Source organism: Eretmochelys imbricata, chromosome 10 (assembly GCF_965152235.1).
Source record: "Eretmochelys imbricata isolate rEreImb1 chromosome 10, rEreImb1.hap1, whole genome shotgun sequence".
Classification (NCBI taxonomy): domain Eukaryota; kingdom Metazoa; phylum Chordata; order Testudines; family Cheloniidae; genus Eretmochelys; species Eretmochelys imbricata.
Genome location: NC_135581.1, coordinates 12,639,284 through 12,661,578, shown reverse-complemented (window position 1 = coordinate 12,661,578; position 22,295 = coordinate 12,639,284). Strand labels below are relative to the sequence as shown.

Below are 22,295 nucleotides of genomic sequence, written 5' to 3'. Positions count from 1 at the left end.
TTAGGGTGGAAAATTATGTGTATATTATTTCTAGTAAAGCAATAACGGACTATAACCAAGGCTGGTAAGAGCCAAGGTGTGGCTGGCTGAAGCTCACACCCAGACATAGCTGGGACTGACTTGCATACTGGAGGTTGTTTGTGAGAAATCCAGGCTGGAGGCTACAGCAGCAAAGCATTGTAAAGGGTCCCAGGTTAGAGAGCAGGGATGACACAGCTTCTCATTAGTCTGGATTGTATCTTGATATGTCACATAGACATATATAGCTACATTATGTATTCGCTACAGATGTACATACTACAGATGGGCCTGAGTCACAGATGGGCCAGATCCTAACTTCCCTGAAGTGTGGGTGCATTCAGATCCAGATTTCTGCCTGGGACCCCTTTCCAATACACATGTACATATGCTCGCTTGCTGAAATCAAGTACATAATTTTACATTCTCCACCAAGGCTCTTCTTCTCTGCTACATTCACTGTAGAATACAGATTGAAGAACTTCTTTCTGTTCATTAACAAAAGCCATCAGAGTCTAGAGATTACTATGAAAATGCAGAAGCCCTTCAGATTAACTGTGGATTTCCCTGTGCAATATGAATATCAGAACAAACAAGCCATAAAGTAGGGGCTGCTGTGAATTGGTCACTTCACCTGGGTGTGGAATTTCAGGTTTAAAGCCATCTGTAGACTGGCCCCAACAAGGAGAATCCTCTGCTGGACAGCTGAGCAGGTGGAAGGCTGCTTTGTGCCACTGCACTAATGCAAAGTAGCCTTAGCAGAGCTGAAGATCTGGTCCTACGTCTTGAACTGTGCTACTTATTACTGTGTTCAGAGATGAATCTCAAACCATGCTGGACAACCATTTTCTGACATGGCTGTAGCTAGCCAAACCCATGCTACAAGCTACTTTTCTCTACATAGAGGCTAATTCTCCACTGCCATGTATCTTATGTAGCCATTTACACCTGTGTAAAGTGAGCGGAAAATGCTTCTCTTCTGATAAATGGCTGCACAGGAGTAAATGGCTACACAAGGTGCAAGACAGTGGAGAGTCAGGCTCATAGGGACAAAGCCTGACCTATGAGTGCCTAATAGTCAGTAGATTCAACTCCTTGAGGATACCACTCAAGTAAGAGGATCCTCAGGTGATGGAGAACTACCACAGTGGCTCCTACGGCATCCTGCCTCCTAGCTGCTGACCTGGAGGGTGTGATTGGGGAAACCAGGGTATGCCTAGGGCATCCATGTGGGCCAACATTCCCTATCTGCCAGAATGCCCCCACAGGACTCTGGAAGTCAGCCTAATTTAGATCAGCCATGCTGTGGCTGGGAATGACCCAATGCTCAATGGCCCCATAATGGGGGAGCACAAAGATGACTAAAAAATTGCCTTTGAACCCTCAGCTTGAGCTGTATGTATGCTCTTTAGGCACACTCCAGGCCTTGGACCATGGTCCGTAGCATGGTAGTTAGTCTATTGCAGTTTTTGAACACGCTTTGTAAACTTGTGAGGTTTGACGGCAAGCAGCACTGATCCTGTCTTAGGCAGTAGCTTTTATTTTATTTAAAGTACTAGAGCTTTAGCCAACCTAGCTAAGTCAGTTCAAAAAGGATGTGATTCTTAAAGTCCTGGGATACCCAGGAGAGGAAAAGAGGAGAAGCTGAGAATCAGCTCCCTGATTTTCTGCCTCAGCAAAGCTTAGAGCAGCCTAGGGATGCTGTAACTTGTACTACCTGACTATAGGTCCACAGGGACCACATATCAGCAGGGGGACAGTCAATGCACTGTGATAGCCATTTCCCCACCCTGCTCTCAATATGTCTCCTAAAATAGGGCTGTGAGGAGGGGAGGTGTAGGAGCTGGGTATGCTGGCTCTGCACCTGCTGGAGACTCCCCTTATTCCAGAGGAATCCCCAACAGGAAACTTGCAGGTGGTTTCTGCTCCTTTGCACCGCTTGGGTAGTGCAAAGGGAGTGGCACAAGGCAATGAGTCTGGCTTAAAATATTAATTGTAGCCTCTTGATCTTTTTTTTTAATAATATGTTTGGCCCACAGGTTGAAAAGGATTAATATCACTGGCTTAGACAGACAGTTTCAAACATACGAGACCAAGTGCAGAGACAGATTGAAAGTCTGATTTTAAAACACTCAGCCTTTCATACGTTCTAGTTCAGGGGTTCTCACCCTTTTTTGTTCTAAGCCCCCCCGACATACAATAAAAACTCCATGGCCCACCTGTGCCAGCCACAACGCTTGCTTTTCTGCATACAAAAGCCAGGGCCAGTGTTAAGGGATAGCAAGCAAGGCAGTTGCCTGGAGCCCCATGCCACAGGGCCCCCCACAAAGCTACATTGCTCAAGCTTCAGCTTCAGTCCTGAGTGGCGGGGATGAGGGCCCCAGGCTTCAGTCCCAGTTGGTGGAGCTTCTACTTTCTGCCCTGGGCCACAGTGAGTCTAATTCTGGCCCTGCTTGGTGGACCCCCTGAAACCTACTCGCAGCCCCCTAGGGAGCCCCGGACCCCTGGTTGAGAACCACTGTTCTAGCTAACAGTCCATGATATTTCATCATCATAGTCTAAAACTAAGTAGATGTATTGCTATTGAGGTCTCAAAGGTTGAGCACATTGTTGATATTGGATTCAGTTAGGGCAGTGTTGCCAAATCTCAGGATTTTATTGAGCTGCAGCCTTGAAGCTCTCGCTCCTTAAGTCATTGACTACATGAGACTCTCGCTTCTTTAAAATGAAAGCTGTTTCTAGCCCTCATGGTTATGGAGAAAAACTTAACATGAATCCTAACAGCTCAAAAAGCAGAAGACAAATCAAAAGAACCCAACATTTATTATATATTAAAAATCTCATGATTTTTGAGACTTGATTTATAATTTTTTGAACACTAGGGATTGGCAATATTGATGACATGGTTATAGGATAACTGGATGAACCCTGCTGGCCACCACTGTCATTTCAGAGTCTCTTGACTCCAGCAAATAAAGAAAACAAATTTCACCCCTTTCTATTATTGCTGTCCCAGATTGTATCTTGTCTCTCTCTGCTGCAGTAGTTGCTCATAAGAGGAGGGGACTTAAAATTTTATAAGCACTATATAGAGATCTCCTTTTCTCTTACTAGACTCCAGTCTGATATATAGCTAAGCTTGGCAGAATTCAATTTTTTTTAAATATAATTTCAACTGATAATATCAATATTTATTTTTAAGCATTTTAAAATCTTTTTATTGGCTTAATTTTCACAGTAGCACAAAATTGTGGGTTTCATGCTTTTTATTTCAAGTTTTATCAATTTAAATTTTCCCAGTTGTGGGAAATTCGGGCAGGGTCAGACAATTATCTAATAACAGTAAGCACTGAAATTCAAAAAGTTAAAGCTTTATAATTATTAAAACACAAATTGTCAACATCACATGTCAAACTATATAAAGTAAATAGCCTTAAATCAAATGCTAAGTTCTCAAGCAACATTTTTCTTCCTTTGCCTATCTGTACGTTTCAATTACTTGTGGAAACTTTTTTGTCGGTGTGCTTGTACCATGATATCGATGTTTACTAACACTAGCTGATAAAAAATATAATCCTTACAAGCCTAAATATAGTGTTATATGGTAACTGGACACTTGTATTCTCCTCTTGTGGACTTTAGTATTGCATAAAAGTCACACTTGAAACTCAAGGAGGAAGTACTTTGAAATCCATGTGACTGAGAAAAAAATTGAAACTGAAAGCCATTTTCTCCTCCATTGCCAAAAATATAAGGAACAAGGATACATCACAAGATCTCAGAAATAATATGAGAAACTTCTATTAAAAAGCAAGGAAGAAAAATTGCTTAATTCTAGAAGATGTGAAAGAGATTGTTATTATTTGACTAGGTGCTTGGTGCTGTACAATACACAACAATAAAGACAGTCTGTTCCCTCTGGACCTTACAGTCTAAAAAACATACACAGATGACAAATGGCACTGGAGAGCCCAGATGAGAATAAATTTAAAGGAAACCCCCTTCTCCATATTGAAGGTAAACTCACTTATTAGTTTCAGAGTAGCAGCCGTGTTAGTCTGTATTCGCAAAAAGAAAAGGAGTACTTGTGGCACCTTAGAGACTAACCAATTTATTTGAGCATAAGCTTTCGTGAGCTACAGCTCACTTCATCGGATGCATTCAGTGGATGCATCCGATGAAGAGAACTGTAGCTCAGGAAAGCTTATGCTCAAATAAATGTGTTAGTCTCTAAGGTGCCACAAGTCCTCCTTTTCTTTTCACTTATTAGTATTGCGGAAGAAGAGATGGTGAAAACAGCTTCACAACACATGACAATCAGCCACTACTTTAGAAATGAACAGTGCATTATTCTACAGAAGCCCAACACGGCTGTGCAGCTGTATCCTAGATTCTTAAAATTGTAGCCTCCCTTTGGCACCACTTACCTACCTTGTCGTGCCCGTACAGCTATCTTGAACTCAGCCCCCCTGGGCTGCCAAAGGGGATGATGATCAGCGCTCTAAACATTGCATCTGAAATGCCCCACGCCCCCTGAGGTCTGAAAGAAGTTAGGCAGAGCAGGCACCCTGCAGTTTACTGCGTGGGGGGCTTTTCAGGCAAGACCTTGTATGCCCGAGTTCTGCCAGGACGTTAGGGGGTCTAGGGCATTTTTTTTTTTTTTGTACAGGACAGGGTTTGAAGCAAATTGCTTGTCTCTGGCCACCCTGTGAAGCTGCTACCCGCCGCCCCCCCGCCCCAGAGGTGGCTGCACCTCCGCAGGGCGGGGTGTGCAGGGTTAGGGATGTTCCTCATGGGGGTCAGCAATACAAGACAGATGTTGGGCTGTCTCACACCACACTCATCTGCCCCACCCACACTACCACGGGAAGGATGCCCCGCCCCACTCTCCTGCCTCCACTGCCCCTCCCACCCCCACCCCCACCCCCCTTGTACCAACTGCACTTCCGCATCCTCCTGCCCCCCTCCCACTGCCGGGCCCCGTGCCCCTCCTGCCCGGCCCCTCCCCCATCCTCCGACCCCTTCCCTGTGCGCTCTCCCGCCCCGCCTGTCTCCACTCCGGCTCCTCCCCCTGCCGTATCCGCGCTCCATGAATGAACGCGGTGGGCGTGGCCAGACGACGCGCAACGACGAGGGGGCGTGGCCAGATGACGCGAGGCGTGAGGCGCGATCCCGGAAGCGGCCCGGCCCCTGGTTGGTCGGCTCCGGGGCGGGGGGGCCCCGCGCTTGTTGTTGTTCCCGGGACTCGCACACACAGGGAGGGCGGCTGAGAAGCGCGTCCCCGCCACCATTCCCCCGCGCCGCGCGCGTCCCCGCCTCCACCGCCACCTCCCCCCCGGGCGCTCCTGACAGGCCCAGGTAAGACGCAGCCCCCGGGGTGCGGCCGTCGGGTCCGGCTCGGCTCGGCTCGGCTCGGCGGGGTGGGGCAGGGTCCGGCCCGCGCGGAGCCCTCGAGCCGGGCAAGGAGCGGCCGGGCACTTTGTAGCAGGAGCTGGAAATTCGCTGAGTCATCATCGCGTGGGACACGTGGTGTCTGTCCACCCCGTCCCGGGCCGGGCCGAGCCGAGCCGGGCCGGGCCGGACCGGACAGTGGTGCTGCGTCCGGCTCCGCGCCGGGAGCGGCGGCGGCGGCTCTCACACACGTGGCTGCCCCGGACGGGGGCCCCACCACGCGCTCGGCGCGGGCGGGGTGAGAAGCAGGTGGGGGGCGCTGCGGGGTGGGGGGCGCACTGCCATGGGGCGCGCCGGCTGCGAGGGGAGCGGCAGGAGCCGGGGTGGCTCTGACCAGAGGGCAGTGGGGCTCCGGGTGGGGTGTGAGAAGTGGGGGCCGGCCGGCTTGGCATTGGGGGGAGGGGCTGGGTGCATGGAGTGTGGCACGAGGGCGAGAAGCGGGATCTGGGCCATTAATGAGGCTCGGTGAGGGGTCGGGGATGCTGCCCCCTTCTCCTGGGGATAGGAGGGGAGACGAGAAGGAGCTGGATGACAGTAGGGAGGGTACCAGGAGCATTTGAGGGGCAATCGTGGCTCATAGACTGCAGGTGGCACAAGGGTCTTGGGGAGAAGAGGGCAGAAGTATATGGGATTAGCACTCTCCTGGTGGGACTATGTCAATGGGGCATTGGAGCAGGAAATCTGAGCAGAGAGGGGAGGTGAATGGAATGGATCAGAAAGATTGGGAGGGTCTTAGGACCAGAGTTTCCGGCAAGATGAAAAGTGGAGTCTGAAATGGTCTTTTAACTGAGGAGGGGGTGCCTGGCCAAAGGGGCATTGGGACAGGAGACTTTAACTAGGCCAGAGACCCCAATCCCCTGCCTATCCTCTCCAGTCTGGAATAGGGGAGAGAGAGCGCCTGGGCAGGCATGAAGGAGAGTAGAGAGGGATGGTAGTTGGGAGTGAGGCTATGTCTACATGGCACTTTGGGCATTAAAACTTTTGTCGCCTAGGGGTGTGAAAAGCACCGGTGTGGACAAACCGATTTGTCAGTGGGAGAGGGTCTCCCGCCGACTAAACTACCACCCCTCGTTGGAGGTGGTTTTATTTTGTCCTCAGGAGAGCTCTCTCCTGGCAACAAAGAACAGCTACACTGCGTACCTTACAACGGCGCGCCATTGTAAGGTGCGCAGTGTAGACATAGCTGGAGTGAACACAAAGCCTGAAGGGAGTTAATGTTTGGGCTGGAAGGATTGCATCCACTAGAACAGGCTGTAGTGTTAGCAAGCTGTATGATTCAGCAAAGCAACTTTTCAGTTAAATCCTTCTGAATTTAGATAGTGCTGCTGGTGTAACATCTCCAAGTTGTGATGCTTTTTCTGAATTTAGCATTTGTGCATAGCTCATCTCTGAATGATTTTATTCTGTCCCCTTAAAGAACCCATGCAGCCCCATCATCAAGCATTCGAATGACATGCAAAGGAATCTCTATGCATGCATGTTGGTGGCACACAGGAAGTACCTGAGGAAGGGCAACTGCTAGAATTCAGATGCTCCTGTGAACCCTACTACTACAACATTAAAGGAAACTGCACATCCCTAGATACTTTTGTAATTCTTTGCATTGTGTTAACCATGACAAATGAACACACCTTCATGTGACCTTTTGGGGTGTTGAAACCCTGTGTAAGGCACATGTTGCTTAATCACCTGCTCCACATGGCCACCCATGAGACTGAAAGAGCCTCCTGGTTTAGACATGGTTGTAGTAACATAAGATGCCTTGCATTTTGAATCAGAAATGGCCAGCAGTCCTCGCTACGGACAACTGGCATGTTTTCTATCACTGGGAAGGCCAAAAGCTTAAGCTAGTGGAGGAGGGGACTCTGTACCCACATTGTAGTGGTGGTTCTCATTAGCTTGTGCCATAGGACAAGTATACAGATTGTCTAATTTTGAATGGTTCTTGAACACGGTTCTAGCAAAGCTGTGCCCTCTGACTCGGAGTTCTAAATATGACTGACTTTGAAATGTAAAGAGAGCATTGAGAATTCTGGGTAAAATCAGTATGGGTCCACAGTTCCGAGTGGAGCAAGGAGGATCTGGAAACACTGATAAGCAGGCATCCCTACTACTGGCAGTTTGCATCTCGGTGGTCTTTATCCTCCCTACAAAATACATTAGTTTGCTTAGAAAAGACTTTTTTCTGGGCTAACAGTAATATTCTGGGCTGATGTGAGAAATGCAGGTTTGGTTTCCTGGTCCACTCTTTTCCTAGACTGGCTGAGAATGGGAATTCCGAGGAGGCAAAATGTTCCCCTTCTGAGGGGAAGGAGATGCTTATTAACAAACCCCACAATCCTTTAGATACATAGAGTTGCACATAGTCTCATGTCTGGCCTTTGGCCTGATGAATATGACTCTGAGGAGGGCTACACCTGGAAAGGGGAAACATCTGAAAATGGTCTCCAGCAGTTCAGAGACCACACCCTTGATGAAGAGTGAGCGGGGAGGGGGACTTTAACATTCAGAGCATCTGCTCTGCGGTAGATTTGCCTGGTGACTGTGCAGGATACATCTGATCACTTTGGATTTTTAGACCGAGATAAGGGCGGGGAAACCTTATTCCTCTATCTTCTTCAGACAGGGAAGGAGATGGCACAAGCTAGAGAAACATCCCTGCTGAGGGGACAAAGGAGGGGGGAAGGGAGGTGTTCTGAACCTTAAAAACATGATTTAGTCAACTTTAGAGAGATCTGTTGCTGCTGCCAAGGGCCATTTCCTCTATCTCCCTCCCCCCATTCCTCTGTGTGTTGCTTAGTGAAGGAGGGGCCCTGTTCTATGGATCCCAGCAGAAAACAGGCCAGGAGATCTCAAATTGGGAACAAACCCCTTTGGGCAAAGGGGCTTTACAGAAAATGGAAAGGGCTCCATTAATTGTCTTGACCTGTTTGCCCTCTGGGTAGCTCCTCACTAGAGCAAAGCTGGGTCTGCGAAGAAGAACAGAGAGGTAGTGAGCAAATGCTCCTGTCCCACACAGTGGGAAAACTGCATCCCTTTTTGTGGGATTTTGGGCCCTGTGTCTTTGGAAAAGGTGCAGCCCTGCTCCCAACACCAGCCCAGCCGGTATGTTCCATTATGCTGCTGCCATGGTTTAGTATTTAATTTATTTACCTTGCTGCTTTCGCACTGATGGAGTCGTGCTTGTCGCCTGCTCTCTTTCTCTCCCCTTCCGTGTGTAAACTAATGCAGAGACGCCTGCCTCCTCCTGTCTCTTCCTAAAGATGATGGACACTTTTATTATCCAATGACAGTGCATAGTCTGGGCAGGGCTGAGGGGGAGGGAGAATTAACCCTGTGTGTACCTAAAGAGATTCTGCTCACTGTATTTTCCACTGAATGCATCCGATGAAGTGAGCTGCAGCTCACGAAAGCTTATGCTCAAATAAATTTGTTAGTCTCTAAGGTGCCACAAGTACTCCTTTTCTTCAGAGAGAATGTGGAGGATAATTATTAATGAGGATATGGTTACAGAGTGCAGGGGCTGTGCTGGATCCAGTTAGCAGGACCCTTGGCAAAATTTGTCAGGGCTTTGCTCTCACACTTTGGCTTAATTGTGCTAAATGTTCTTTGAAACGTTAGGGTTAACGCAGACCCCACCGCAAAAGTGCAGCATCTAAAAAATATGGAAGCAGAAATCCGCAAACTCTGTTTCTAGTGTCTGAGGGCTGTGCACTTTGCATAAGTTTCCCCTAATTCTGTGCCTTAGCCTCCATTGTTTTTGCAACAGATTGGCAGACTTAGACATTACAAAATTTATGTCTTTATTGAATTAACTGTAAACGATTGGTTCAGTCTACATTGTCAGTCAGTGTTCAGGTGCTCTATTGAAAACGTGTAACTATATTGGAAGTTTGAGAACTGAAGGTGGGACGCCTGGGGCTTTTGGCGGCTGAAATGGCATGGTGTGCAGTTTTGTTTTGATTTTTATCCCACAAACATACCTGTACTTTGAGTATTTCGTAGCTAGATGCCTGCTAAAACAGTGCTAACTCTCTGTTATCAAGAAATCCCAAGCTCAGGACCCTATTGAGATGAATAAGCCTCTCGCTTTTTGCTGAGCGATTGTTTCAGGCTGTCTAAAGCCTCAGGCAGGTAATACTGCATTGGTTCATGTTTGGAAAGATGTTCTTGTGACTGTAAAGCCTGGAAACTCTCCTTAATGAAAGCCATGATCCTGCTGCTCAGTTCTGAAGCAAGAGGTAGATCTGCAGCAAATTCCACTGGCTTGCAACATATGGGACACTGCATAACAGTACTGTTATCTCTCCTCCTTGCTAACTATCACTATATAGGCTGAGAAAGATGTGATAGAATAGTTGGAGCATAGGATGACAAAGAGCCATGAATTCATAAATCCTAATCCCAGTTCTGCCATTAAATCCCACTGTGGCTGTGAACAAATCACTTCACTGTGCTGGGCCTCAGTTTCAGTGTCTGTAAAATGGAATATTTATTTGCCTCTGGAGCTGGTGTGAGATTTAACTGATATTAGTAGAACATTATGTATCACTATGTTTTATAAATGCACATGAAATCAGAGCTCTGTACCCTCTTTATATCAGAAGCTGTCTGCAATACATCTGACCTCAGTAGCTCCCAGTCTCCCCTCCCTGAAACTCCAGGGTCTCTGTAACGTGACACACAGCCACGCTCTCATGATACCCTGAATCCTCTGCTCTGTAACCACAAGGGCTCTGCAGCATCTGACTCAGTTGTTTACTAAACCACTGAAGACTGTCTGATCCCTGTCCAGGCTTCCCCAGAGAGAGCCTCAGAGTCCTGTCCTGACAGCAGTCTGATTCAGTCTGAAGGTTTCTGAATCTGTTCTTTGCTTCTGGATGCTGGTTCTGATCCATAAGCGAAATGGAAAGCTGGCTAGCTGGGTGAGTGTTCTTGTGTAGCTTCTCTCTAGAACAGTAAACACAGTGACTCACCCCTCCTGTGTGTCTTCTGTCCATTCACGTAGAAGTTATTGCCTCATGTATGCTTGCTCTCTGTGTGATTCACATCATCGGTGTATCCTTCTCCCCTTCTCTGTTACAGATGAATGACAAGTGTCAGTCTGCCTCTCAGTGTGTGTGAGGATTGATAGAGCAGGAGGAGGACTTGTGAATGATGGAGGGAAAGATACTCTCTGCATTCCACACTGCAGTGTCTTGGAAATCTATGCTATGTCTCCAGGGGACGGAAGCACAGGGCTTAGGGTTTAAGCATCTGTCATTCCCTCACCTGTCAGACCTGATGTCCTCCTTGGTGGATGTGTCATGTGGCCAGCTTTGTAGGCATGGTTAACTGACGTGACCATCTTGCAGGTATGGCATGTGGAGGTATGACGGTAGGGATTGGGTAAGTGTGTGCTTTTCACTGGATGAGAACAGTTGTCAAATTGAAATGCTCTGCAGGGGCCAGGAATAGCGTGGCTATTCAGCTTCTCGCAGCAGCCAGGGCAGTCTGTCTGGCCTCTGACATAAGGGCAGGCTGTTGGCTATGGATTACTCATTCATGGTGACTAGCCACACTCCAGCTCCAAGTAGCCAGCCTTTTAAATCTTAAAAGAGACTTACAGGCAGAAGCAGGAAGAGCCAAGAGTTGAAAATAGCTTGTGGATAAACGGAAAGTTTGGGTAAGTCACAGAACAATTTCATTGGAAATGATCTAGCTGGATTTCAGTATGGCTGGACAGGGTGTATTCCTAGCATAATCTTCTGTGCTTAATTGAGACTATTGATGATTAATTGTCAGATAAAATTGAGAATTCCTTCCTGCTTAAACTGTACACCTCTGTCTGCTCCTTAGGAGGGGAAAAGTTGTTGCAGGTTTGGGGTGAGGGTCATATAGTCTCATATTACTGTACGTGCTGCTTCATGTGTGAATGGAACCTAAAGAACTGTGGTGCTTCCTACTGGATAATTTATGTCCTTGCCAATGTTCCCTTTTGTACTAAAATGAGTTTTAACATCCAAGGCTATGTATGAACTACAAACAAGTGCATCCATGGCTGCTGTTAGCTACACAGTGACTGCTGGTATCTAACCCCATCCTTTGAAAAGTGCTTTGGAGCACTGGAGTGTGAAAAGTGCTGTTCAAACCAAATTCTGATCTCATTTGCTGTGCTCTTCTCACACAGCAGTGCTGCCCCACCTCATCCTACTAGTAAGGGTTGTCTTGGTTGAGTGGGTGGGGAAGAGGAGAGCCCCAAAGGAAAATAGTGGGTATTGCAGTGTGTGCCAAACTGAAACCATCAAATGTGTGATCCTGGGCTAAATAAGAAGAGCACTTCAAGCTCTCATGAGGATCCTGTAAGTCAGATCAGAGCCATCTGAGGGTCAACTGCAAGGGTGTTGACAGAAGTGGGGCTGGATTTCCAATTAAGCACAGTAGGCACGTGCCTAGGGGCGCAGGCATTCTAGGCGCAACTTACCTCTCTAAAACTGTGTGCAAGACGAAGGTCAGCTGTGAGTGGGGGTGCTGAAGATGCTGTGCCCTAAGAGCACATAAGGTGTAAATCCGGCCCTGGACAGAAGTGCTGTGGGATAACCTTATAATAAAAACACTAGCACTGTGGTTCTTTGTATACTTCCAATAAAAACACTTGTTTTAAATATAAATGAGAAGCACAACCTTATAGAAACACTTGTCCCTTTACCAAGGGCATAATAATACTTAGTACATATTTATATATCACTCAGAAATGTGCCATGCGGCTTACAGAATAAAAGTTGTAACGGTCCCTGCTCCGAAAAGCTTGAAGTCTAACTTGAGATAGGAGGCTGCAAATGCAGTTAACAAGGAATAGGGAAAGAAAATGTTTATCGTAATAAGATCACACATTTATATAGAGCCTTGCAGACACCCCTATAAGGTATGTGCACTGGACACCATTAAAAATTGAATGTTTGCAGCACTGTGTGTACCTTTTTACTAAAGGGTTTTCTGGTTTTTTTTCAGTCTGTGTACAGGAAATGCCACATACTATAGTGTATTTAACCACTTGTAGATGATAAATAGCCATAAACAGCACCAACTGTGTAAGTATTCCCCACCCACCCCCGCTATACAGATGGGGAAATTGAGTCAGAAGTTAAGTAACTTGCTCTAGGCCTAAGAGTGCATAATTGTCTGTCAGGGTTACAACCTAATTCATGGTACTAAGTCTTGTTCAGACCACACCACGTGATGATCACCGGCATAAAATAAATTTATCGTGGGATATTCAGTCACTCGAGTGATCCTGGTGCTTTTAACAGTACTATATTAAACTCTCAAGTAGGAGTCTGTTCTCAAATAGCAGTGGACCTTGACTCCAGTGTCTGTGCTTGAACCAGTATTTGAGAATTGATGCTTATGCAAGAACCAAATTCCTGTGTGGGGTCTTCTTCCAGATGCTGATTTTTGCTTATTATTTACAGGTAATCTAATGACTGCCACCTATAACACTTGTAACAACCTGGGCCCTTGTTAAATTGTTGTGTGCACTAGAGTGCCTGGTCTGGTACCAAACATGGAGGAGTCTAGGACCTTCCTCTGAGCAGTGTGGAATGTAAATAGAGATCCCTTCAGCAGACATCCAGCACAAAGCAACAGGTGACCAGAAGGGGGGTTCATCACACAGAGTCGCAGGAGGCTTTTAAAAATAAGCAGAGTTACTTTGGGTGGCAGACTAACCCCCAACAGTGATCCCCGGGGAAGTCTCCACCCTCAGCACTTGCTTTCCACAATATTCCACATTTCTTCCCCTCTCTGAGCAGCCAGTGGAGTGTTCAGTTTTTCCATCGACTGGTGTAGAAAGTGCTTTGAAGACTCACTGGGTGAGGATCAAAAGCCTTTTTGTGTAATCGGTGGGTGTGACCGAGTCATGTTCTGCCCCCTCCCCCCTTCCTTTCTTGACTTCCCTTTTCCGTTTTCATTGGGCCAGGTGCCGGGTGTGCCCCTTCCTTGCAGGGATTGGGGGGGATGCGGAGGGAAGGAAGGAAGGGTTTCTGGGTCTGTGGGAATGTGAGCTCTAGCTCTCCAACTCTGTAAACAGCTGGTGACTCACTGCATAGCTATGGCACCAACTGACTGCCAGGCCTGAGGCTGTGTGTGCATGCGTGCGCAGGCGAAGAGAAGGGGGTGCAGTGTGTTTTCTTTATACATGGGCAACTCGCTGCTCCTTTTACTCCTTAGGGCCATTTGGCCAGGTCTAGGAGCCCTTCCTTCTTCCTGTCTGTGCTTATGATGTGTGTTTGTGTCTCTGGCTTGAGCAGGAGCATGCTCCTGCTAGGCGTAGTTAGTGAATACCAACTGTGACTGGGAAGTGAGGGAGAGGAGAACTGCAAAGGGGGAGAAGTGATGTCTGGACAGATGTCTGCGTGTGAGAGAGAAGACTCAACCCTCCCTCAGGCTTCTTAGTTGCGCTGCAAGTTTTGTATTTCACATAGAAGAGAGGTCAGACTCCAGCTTCACACCCATCCCTTTTCCCCCTCAGTAAGTGGTGAGGTGCCCTCCCAGGTGGGTTTGTGCTACTCAGTCCATGATGAATAATGACCGTTTGTCCAGGGCATTTTTAGTGGGCTTTGCTGAGTCTGCTCCTGCTGCCGGGGAGGAGGTGAGAGTAGCTGGCACTGCTGTGAGGATGGGGTGTAATACGACACAATGCACCACCCTGTGTGGTGCCGCACAAAAGACACTGCGTACCAGTCGCTTTAAGTGGCCCATTCATCATGAAGCGTCTCTCGCTGGTCTGGCTCGTGTACTGCGTGATAGGAGGCAGTCGGGTGGGGGCGAGACATGCAGATGGAGAGATACTATCTCTGTCTCAGGCTGACAAAGAGATGAGGTGCTTTATTGAAAACATTCTGCAATCCAGGGAAATGGTTTTACTTTGTGATTTTGTTCTTTGTCTTTCCTCTCCCTCAATTGTGTGCATGTCACATGATGAAGTATCTTGACTGGTACAATTCAAGCAAAAGCAGCCTGAACTGAGACAGCCTCCTTTACCCGCACAACTCCCTGTCACCTCCTGCACCCCACTTTCATATGCCCTTGGACCTCCCACCTCCAGGGTTGTTTGCAGATATGAATGAGTTTGTTTACTCTCTGACGACCTCATGATGTCTTTTCACAGACATGACCTGAAGTCATCATTGCTTTTGGGCTTCTCTGTTTCCATGGTTACTGGCTCAGGGTTGGCTACTTTCCCAAGGTCACCATGGCAACTATCAGAAGGGAATCATGCTTGGGATGCTTTGGCTGTATTTTTCATCAATGATTAGAATGTGTGACACGATGCAGACGTGGAAATGGGATGGGGAGGGGGGCAGAACTCCTGCCAGACAGTCTGTGTGTTCTGTACACCCAGCACCACTGCAGCCTTTGAAATCCACTCCAGCTGCTCCTTGGGAGGGACAGACTCTGTGTCAGAGCTGGAGCCCTCGCACCCTCCCCAGCTTGTGTAGCCAAGATGCTGGGGAAAGTATAGGCAGATGCTGTGATGTCACAGCTGCAGTGCCCTCTTCTGTGGTAGGTACATCACGAACAATCACTCTGGCAATGTCATCTCTCCAACTTGGTGGGTGTGAAGGTTCTGGAATAAGGTCCCCCTGGACGGATTCTCTAAAGTGCTGATTGAAGGGGAGAAGTTAGCAGCGAAGGTGAGAGTGAAGGGCAGCTTCTCAGCAGAGGACATTCTTTGTCAATGGATACTCCTCTAGGAATATCAGACAGGTGACTTCTCGCAGCCTTAGGGTGAGACATGAAGCAACAGTCCTGATCTACCAGGAGGCACAGAAACTCGCCCCGTGTCTTAATAATCGGTTTTGCCTGCTTTTTTAAAAGTGATATATTTGCGGTGTCTGGGGCTAAGGGTTAGTAATGGAATACCTTTCTTCCCCAGGCTGCTGGTTCAAAGCCAATCCAGGTCAGTAATGACCAAAATGGGAGGGGAGCGGTGGCGGCGGCGTTCCTGTCTGGTGGCTTTTTTGTGTCTTTTGTGAAATGAGTTGATAGTCTTAGTCCAGTCCCTAACGGCTGGATCTGTATATCTCAAAATCCTCCACAGGGCAGATGAAGAACTGACTGGCTCATGGAGACTGAACTCCCCTCTAGCCCTTAGAGGTGAGATAGCACATTGCCACAGTAGTGTATGGTAGCCAGCACAATTGCTACTTGAGGATGGAATCCAGTATTCATCTACTTCCTCGCACTTTTTCTAAGCAAAAGTATTACCAAGAATTTAAAACAAGCCCCATTTAACTTCAAAAAACCAAAACAAGCTGTATTTACATGTGGCACTTGCTGGCAATACAAAGAAGACCCTCCCATACGTGGCTGGAGGAAGACACTCCTCTCTGAATCCTTCTGGTGGTCCTAAAGGTTGATGGGTCACTATGTCTTGAATGTTGGGTCTGTTTCCTTCCCTATTCCCTTTGAAAATCCTGTTGTTGTTTTTTCCAGTTGCAATTTCTGACCAGTTCTGTCCAGGAGACCGTGCCCAGGTTATGACGACTAATCCCAAACCGAACAAGGCATTAAAGGTAAGGCTGTGGTGGGAGCCTGACTGAGATGATTCTGGGTAAATGGGATGGGGTCAAGGAGCCATGCCGATAGTGCCAAAAGCCATTTATTCTCTGTGGGGTTCTGCTTGCAAATTAGTGTGTCAGAACGCTTCTTTGGTATCAGCCGGGAAGCACGTGGGAAGAAAGGATAGAGGGGCACTGATGACATAATGGGGGGGCGAGGGGGGAGGACAAGAGTCTCCGGGATTGCGCATAGACCGGAGTGTCTGTGTTGGTATTAAGGAGACACGTCTAACCAGGCGGGGGTTGAGGTGTATTGACAGCATCGCGAAACGTACGGTCTGCGGGCGTGAGAGACTGCTGCTACTAGGGTCACACGCACCTTGATCAGGAAGCTGCAGATTTGCAGATGTCTCTTACCTATAGATCTGAGCAGGCCGTGAACTCCTCATAGACACACTTGCCTCATGGCTTCGATGGCACGTTTTGCTGATGAGCCTGTTAGAAATCCCTTCTAGTGTCTTGAGTCTCTCCTCCAGGTGCCCTGCATTCTCTGTAGACGTTCTTTTTACCCCTTTAAAGTTCTGCAAATAACTATGGATAAAAAACAAATAAATAACCTCTTAAAGGTTGAGAGAGGGGGAGTTTCTCTGTCTGCCTCATCTAACCTCCCTGTACTGTGGCCCAGTAAATGGGCCTGCAGCCTTACCACTTCAGGATGTGGTCTTATGAGCTAAATAGGGTTGGGTTTGGATAGTATGTGGATGGGACACCTTCAGAAAAGAAATGCACAAGGTGCAGGAGGTGGCGGTGTTTGTTTTGGGTCAGTACTGACCCAATGCCTCAGCATAATCCTGCAAGGCACGGTGCTGCTGGAGATAAGATGAAAAGCTATGGTCCTGACCCCTTGCCATAAAGATCCTGTGGCACGTTTCAGCTCAAACAATTTTACTCCAGTCTCCCTAAAAGTCTCCTTGTTTTATCTGGATAAGAAATCCATTGCTGTATCCCCCTGCAAATGGCTGTGTAATGTTCTAGATATTTTCTGCCAACTCCCATCACAGTGGTTTGTACGCCCTGAAGATACTATGCTAAAATATCTGCCATGTGCCACTGAGTGGTGGCTGCATTTCAGTGGTATGAATAGCCTGTAAAGTGCTTTGGGATCATTCTGTCTGGAGAGGTGCTATACGAATATAGTTACATTACTGCAGGGTAGCATAGTTGCTTTCTTGCTTTAGCCAGGATGGCTGCTTAATACCTGGTCAGGTTGCTTGCTGTTGACTGTTATCTCTGTGAAATTGATGCTTGTAGGTAAAGGAGGAGTCGGGAGAGAACGCCCCAGTGCTGAGTGACGATGAACTCGTGTCAATGTCCGTCCGGGAGCTGAACCAGCACCTGAGGGGTCTCACGAAAGAAGAGGTCATCCGCCTGAAGCAGCGGAGGCGCACGCTCAAGAACCGGGGCTATGCTGCCAGCTGCCGCATCAAGCGTGTGACACAGAAGGAGGAGCTGGAGAGGCAGCGGGTTGAGCTGCAGCAAGAGGTGGAGAAGCTGGCCCGAGAAAACAGCAGCATGAAGCTAGAGCTGGATGCCCTGCGCTCCAAGTACGAGGCGTTGCAGACCTTTGCTCGTACCGTTGCACGGGGGCCTATTACCCCGACCAAAGTCGCCACCACTAGTGTCATCACCATTGTGAAATCAGCTGAAATCTCATCCAGTTCTGTGCCATTTTCAGCAGCATCCTAGTGCCCTAGATGGGGGAACTAGCAGCCTTTCGGAGGGATGCGGAAAGGGCTCTTATGCACCGTTCCAGAGTCCTTGGTCACTTCAAGAATTGGCATTTTAACAATTCCTTCTCTTTCAAAAGTGCAAAAAAAAGAAAAAAATCTACAAAGGGAATGTAACTGGCTGCTCCTCCGTGAACTTAGTGGTTCCAGGAAACTCTTGTGGCTGGGATTTGAGCTCTGTACCTAGTTTGAGCTTTCTCTTCCTCCTCTCCCTGCCTCCCCAGCCCTCTTTAAGCTGTGGGCAGCTTCTCAATTGGGAGAAGATACTGGAGGAGCCTTCGTCGTCTTCGTGAATGATGTTCAAGAGCCAGCTAACAGATGGACTGTCGAAATCATGTGAGGTGAATGTATAGAGAAGAGTTTCCTTCAGTGGCATCCAACTCCTATTAAGAAGTTACCTCACCCCACCACCACCTTCATCTGTCATAGCAGTGGCAGAGAAATAAACTCTGAAGCAGAGTGCATTCTGCCATGCACTGCGGGGAGGAGAGGAGGGTTGGTTATACAGAGGGGTAATATGTTTGGGTCAGACCACACCAGTTAGGAAAAACCTTCCTGTCTTCAGCCCATACTGGTTACCAGTTTACATGTTTTAATGCACCCCATACCTGTGTGGCCTATAAAGCTAAATTGCAGCCTCCCTTATACAAAGCCAAGTCTACCAAGAGCTCCTTCCCCAAGATGTGCCTGTAAATTGGGTATATTTATGCAGTTTATTTCTTCCAGATGATCCACAGGTTTGTAATAGTGGCATATTCAGGGTTCCTTGACCCTCAAAGGAGGAAGGCACAGTAAAATTTAAGAAGGGAGGTATGTTGGGGGGCATAGAGAGAAATACTAAAGTTTTGCTGGACTGAGGCAGAGTAGGTTGCTGTGTGGGGGAAGTTGTTCTTCTGGAAATCAGCCCTGTGGAAAGGTGTTTCCGTAGAGCATGCTAGAAAGATGTTAAAAACACTGAAGTAATGAGAAGGCCAATAGTACATGTGTAAGAAGATCAAAGCCAGCAGAGACTCCTGGATGACCGAGGTAGTGGTGGTTAAAGCCTTTGCCTGTTAGAACAGTAACCATCCTAACCTCAGGGGCCATGTACACTAGTCTTTGCCAACAAGAGATGGGGTATGGGATGTTGGGTGGAAGCTGAAAAGAAGAAAGATTCTTAACCCGATCTCAGTCATTAAAGCTGGGTTCCAAAGAGTAGAAAAACCTATAGTGTTTTGTGTTGGGAGGGTTGAGAGAACCTGTCTGAAGACAACCCTGAAACTCAACATTTCTTGGGGGTGTGAATTATCCCAGGAGATGCATGGAGGGCAGGATTAGAATCAGTGGCTTTTGGGGGATAGTAAAATTGGGGTCGAGAAGTAGGGCTTATGGTTCTGAAGGACAGTTGGGAAGAGGTAACCGTGGATCAGCAGTGGGCAGAAAAGAGGAAGCCAAAGGGAGAAGAGTCCACTCTTCTTTAACAGGACTGAAAAGACATTCTAAGTTTCCAGGTCAGATTGTAAATAACTATGTTCATGTTTGTGTGTTTGAAGTAGGAAAGAAAAGGGATTGCCTGGTGTTCCAGAGTAGGTCAAAGATTTGTGGGCTGTCAGATGCCTGTTCTAAAGCAGGTGAGAAGAGGTTGAGACTCCTGAAGTTTAAGGTGACTGGAGGAGATGGCTGATGTTCATATTCAGAAGAGTTTGGTAGACTCGTGTTCCAGAGTAAGGTACAAAGGAGAAGATGGAGAAAAATGATTGGTGTTCTAGTTTAACTGAAAAGGATAAAGGAAGATGCTTGTATCATTGAAGAGGATAGAAAATTAGCATCCTAGACCAGTGTAGGATACCGTCTGTGAAGTCATCTTGTGTCTTGAATAGCAAGAAGAATGCACAAGTTTAGTGAAGCTCTGTCTTTCTTCTAAAGACAAACACAAGTTGTTGTTGGCTCACTTTTATCCAGTTACTGGGAATCTCTGGGTTTCCCAAGAAGGTACTTAAGTCAAGTAGTTAGAGAGGCAGAACCTGATTCTCATTCAGTCCTAAACATCTACACTGATGACTTTACTGAGCCATAGAATGTGTAAGAGTAATGCTTCCTTGATGGCTTTTACCCCACCAGATTAATCTCCTCCTGGAGGAGGCAAACAGGAAGTTACCAACAAATATAGTTTGGATGGTATTTAGCTCCTCCACTTCCTTACCACCTCCTAACAGGCAGATTGATGTCCTGATACCAGTTATTGGCTCCCCCAGCAGAAGCTGAGGAAGAGAAGAGAAGACCCTTTTCATGTTCTGTAACTCAAAAGTATTTGGAAACCTTCCCAGATCTTTAAGGTGCCACCATTAATACAGGCAATGTTTAGATTCCTAGCACTGTTGGGATTTGAAAAGAGAAAAACAGAAAAATATCCGGTGGACTTGGAAATGACTGAATGTTCCCCATTTCTATAATAGCTCCATGAAAGTTTTGACATTCCTGAACAGATAAGACCACCACCCCACCACCATCCGGGGCATCCGTCACTGCACCAAGGAAATGAGATCGAGACAGGAGTGTAATGGGGAATTTATACGTAATTCTGTGGGGTTCTCTTGCTGTTGGAATGAGATGAGGACTAGATCTGAGTTCTTTGCTAGTACTTCCATTGTGGCTGAGCATTTTCCAGTTCTCAGAAGCGTGCCAAAGGCTTGTCCAAGTGATTGCTGATTTAGTGCTAGTAGGCGCGTAGTCTCTGATCACTCAATCAAGAATGAGACCTGGGTGTTATTAAAGCTGATACCATAACCATGGTAGGTAATCCATATTGGATATCCATAAGGACCACGTGGAAATATTTAAAAAGAGAAATAAATATATATATATATATAAATATATTATATACATTTTATCATACAGATTTTTCGTAATTTTTTTTTCCAAGTTTGATACTGTAAATCTTTACTAAAAGAAATTGCCAGTCCAGGGCTCCTTGGGTGGTGATTTGGGGGGAAAGGAGGCATGCTGGCTAACTTCAACAGGTGGGTCAGAATTGCAAGGTAACCTAGAGGGAGTAACAATCTGAAAGCTGCTCACCACATTGGAGAGACAACTCCCTCTCCCTTCTTCCTCTGGGGTTTGTTTCTGTTCCGTCCTGCACTTGCAAGTCTGATGCCCAGGGCAAAAGCCACATGAGGGGAATTGGGCCAATGCTTGCAGAATCAGTAGGAGAGCCCTGTTGAAAAGGAGTGATTATTTCTCTTCAACCCTCCTTCCACTTCCTGCTTGTCTCTCCTTACTGCAGTAACTAGGGCTCCTTTCTTGCCCCTCTTATCTTGTCACACCACCACTAGAGGGAAGCAACGAGCCTTAATTTCATGAGGATTAGGCTCCAGTTCTGAACCCAGGCCCAGAATTTTCCTCCGATACCCACCTGTGCATAGGAACCACAGTATGAAGGTGGGGACATTAGAAGCAGCCAGCGCTGTGTCCCCAACCCACAGTTGGGGCGTTGTGGGATGTTTACATTGAGCAATAACAGGTCCTTCTTATCAGGGGCTTCTCTGTGCTCCTGTACGTGCATTTGTTGTGCTCCTGACTGGGAATAGTTTCCCACTAGAGAAGCGTCAGAGCCCTTTGAAGCAAGTTAGCGTCTCTGCTCTTGCCCAGCTATATCTTCTGCCTGAGGAAACAACATTTAACGAGCAAAAGGGTTGTGCGTTTTGTAATGCCACATCTTTCTGGGACAGGCGAGGGAAGGCAGCAGGCAAAATGAATAATGGCTGGGAGGGGCGAGGGAGTGGCAAGGTTTATGCACTGCTGGGATAGTGGGACATTCAAGCTACAGTGTGACTCAAAGCCCGAGGAGGAGGCATTTTTTTCTCTTTCAGATCATTTAAACTTTGTCATGATTTCATTTAAAGAAAAAAAACTTTTGTAATGTGGGTTTGTTTTCCTTTGTCATCTGTACTTCAGTCTGCTGGGGTGTTTCTGTAGATGGTGGGTCTTTTGCTTTCTTTTTTTTTTTTTAAATGGTAGATCTTCTGTTAAGTTTATCACCAACTCATTCTATCCTCTGTGGTTATTCAGTAATTTCATTTCAATATTTATTTTGCTGCTTTTTTTATTATAAAATAAATTATTGATATACCAAGTAATGTGGATTCCTGTTTGTAAGGCGTGTAGCCCTGTGTATGTGTCCACCACGGTCTCTTGACAGCCACAACGTAATTTATTGCTGTAAATTTAGCTGCAGTGACTGGTTTTTTGTACCTTTCCAATAAAGCATTTTCTGGTTTCAGAGTTGTGCTGGTGTATGGTCAGCATTTTGGAGCCTGAATTAATCTTCAGTAGAGCACTTTCCTTAACCTAATCTTTTATTTCAGCCTGTACGTTATATAGCTTGCTGGGGCCTGCTATTTAAAAAAAAAAAAACCAACCCTTGCCTTTAAAAGCCAGGCTGGGCACGTGCAGGTGTTACTCTGCTAAGGCCTGGTGAGGAGTTGTAGGAGACCCAGGTTTCTTGACCATGTAGCAACAA

The 22,295-nt window shown here is 47.0% G+C and overlaps 2 protein-coding genes across 6 annotated transcripts in view; one reads left to right on the top strand and one right to left on the bottom strand.

Moving 5' to 3' along the window:
* LOC144270910 (lysosomal alpha-glucosidase-like) overlaps nt 1-8,662 on the bottom strand; it is a 28,804-nt gene extending 20,142 nt beyond the window's left edge. Inside the window, exon 1 of one of the 2 annotated variants that reach the window (XM_077827850.1) lies at nt 8,623-8,662. The gene's annotated coding sequence lies outside the window, so the exon portion shown is untranslated. Of the gene's footprint in view, nt 1-4,449; nt 4,564-8,622 lie in introns of those variants that run through there. The other variant, XM_077827851.1, reaches the window with a different exon arrangement.
* MAFK (MAF bZIP transcription factor K) lies at nt 5,206-22,055 on the top strand. 4 transcript variants are annotated; one of them, XM_077827852.1, is made up of 3 exons: nt 5,206-5,376; nt 15,946-16,025; nt 17,322-22,055. In XM_077827852.1, exons 2-3 carry the CDS (start codon nt 15,990-15,992, stop codon nt 17,754-17,756), a joined length of 471 nt encoding a protein of 156 aa, XP_077683978.1. In that variant the 5' UTR covers nt 5,206-5,376; nt 15,946-15,989; the 3' UTR covers nt 17,757-22,055. The 4 variants fall into 4 exon arrangements, with proteins under 4 accessions (XP_077683978.1, XP_077683979.1, XP_077683980.1 ...); XM_077827853.1 differs by lacking the exon at nt 5,206-5,376 and adding an exon at nt 5,659-5,718; XM_077827854.1 differs by lacking the exon at nt 5,206-5,376 and adding an exon at nt 10,701-10,823.
* The last annotated feature ends 240 nt before the right edge of the window (nt 22,056-22,295 follow it).

Bases quoted from the DNA above. Each gene is read 5' to 3' on its own strand.
- MAFK (XM_077827852.1), top strand. From the start codon at position 15,990: ATGACGACTAATCCCAAACCGAACAAGGCATTAAAG. The intron at 16,026-17,321 runs GTAAGGCTGTGG...TGATGCTTGTAG, and splicing joins AACCGAACAAGGCATTAAAG to GTAAAGGAGGAGTCGGGAGA.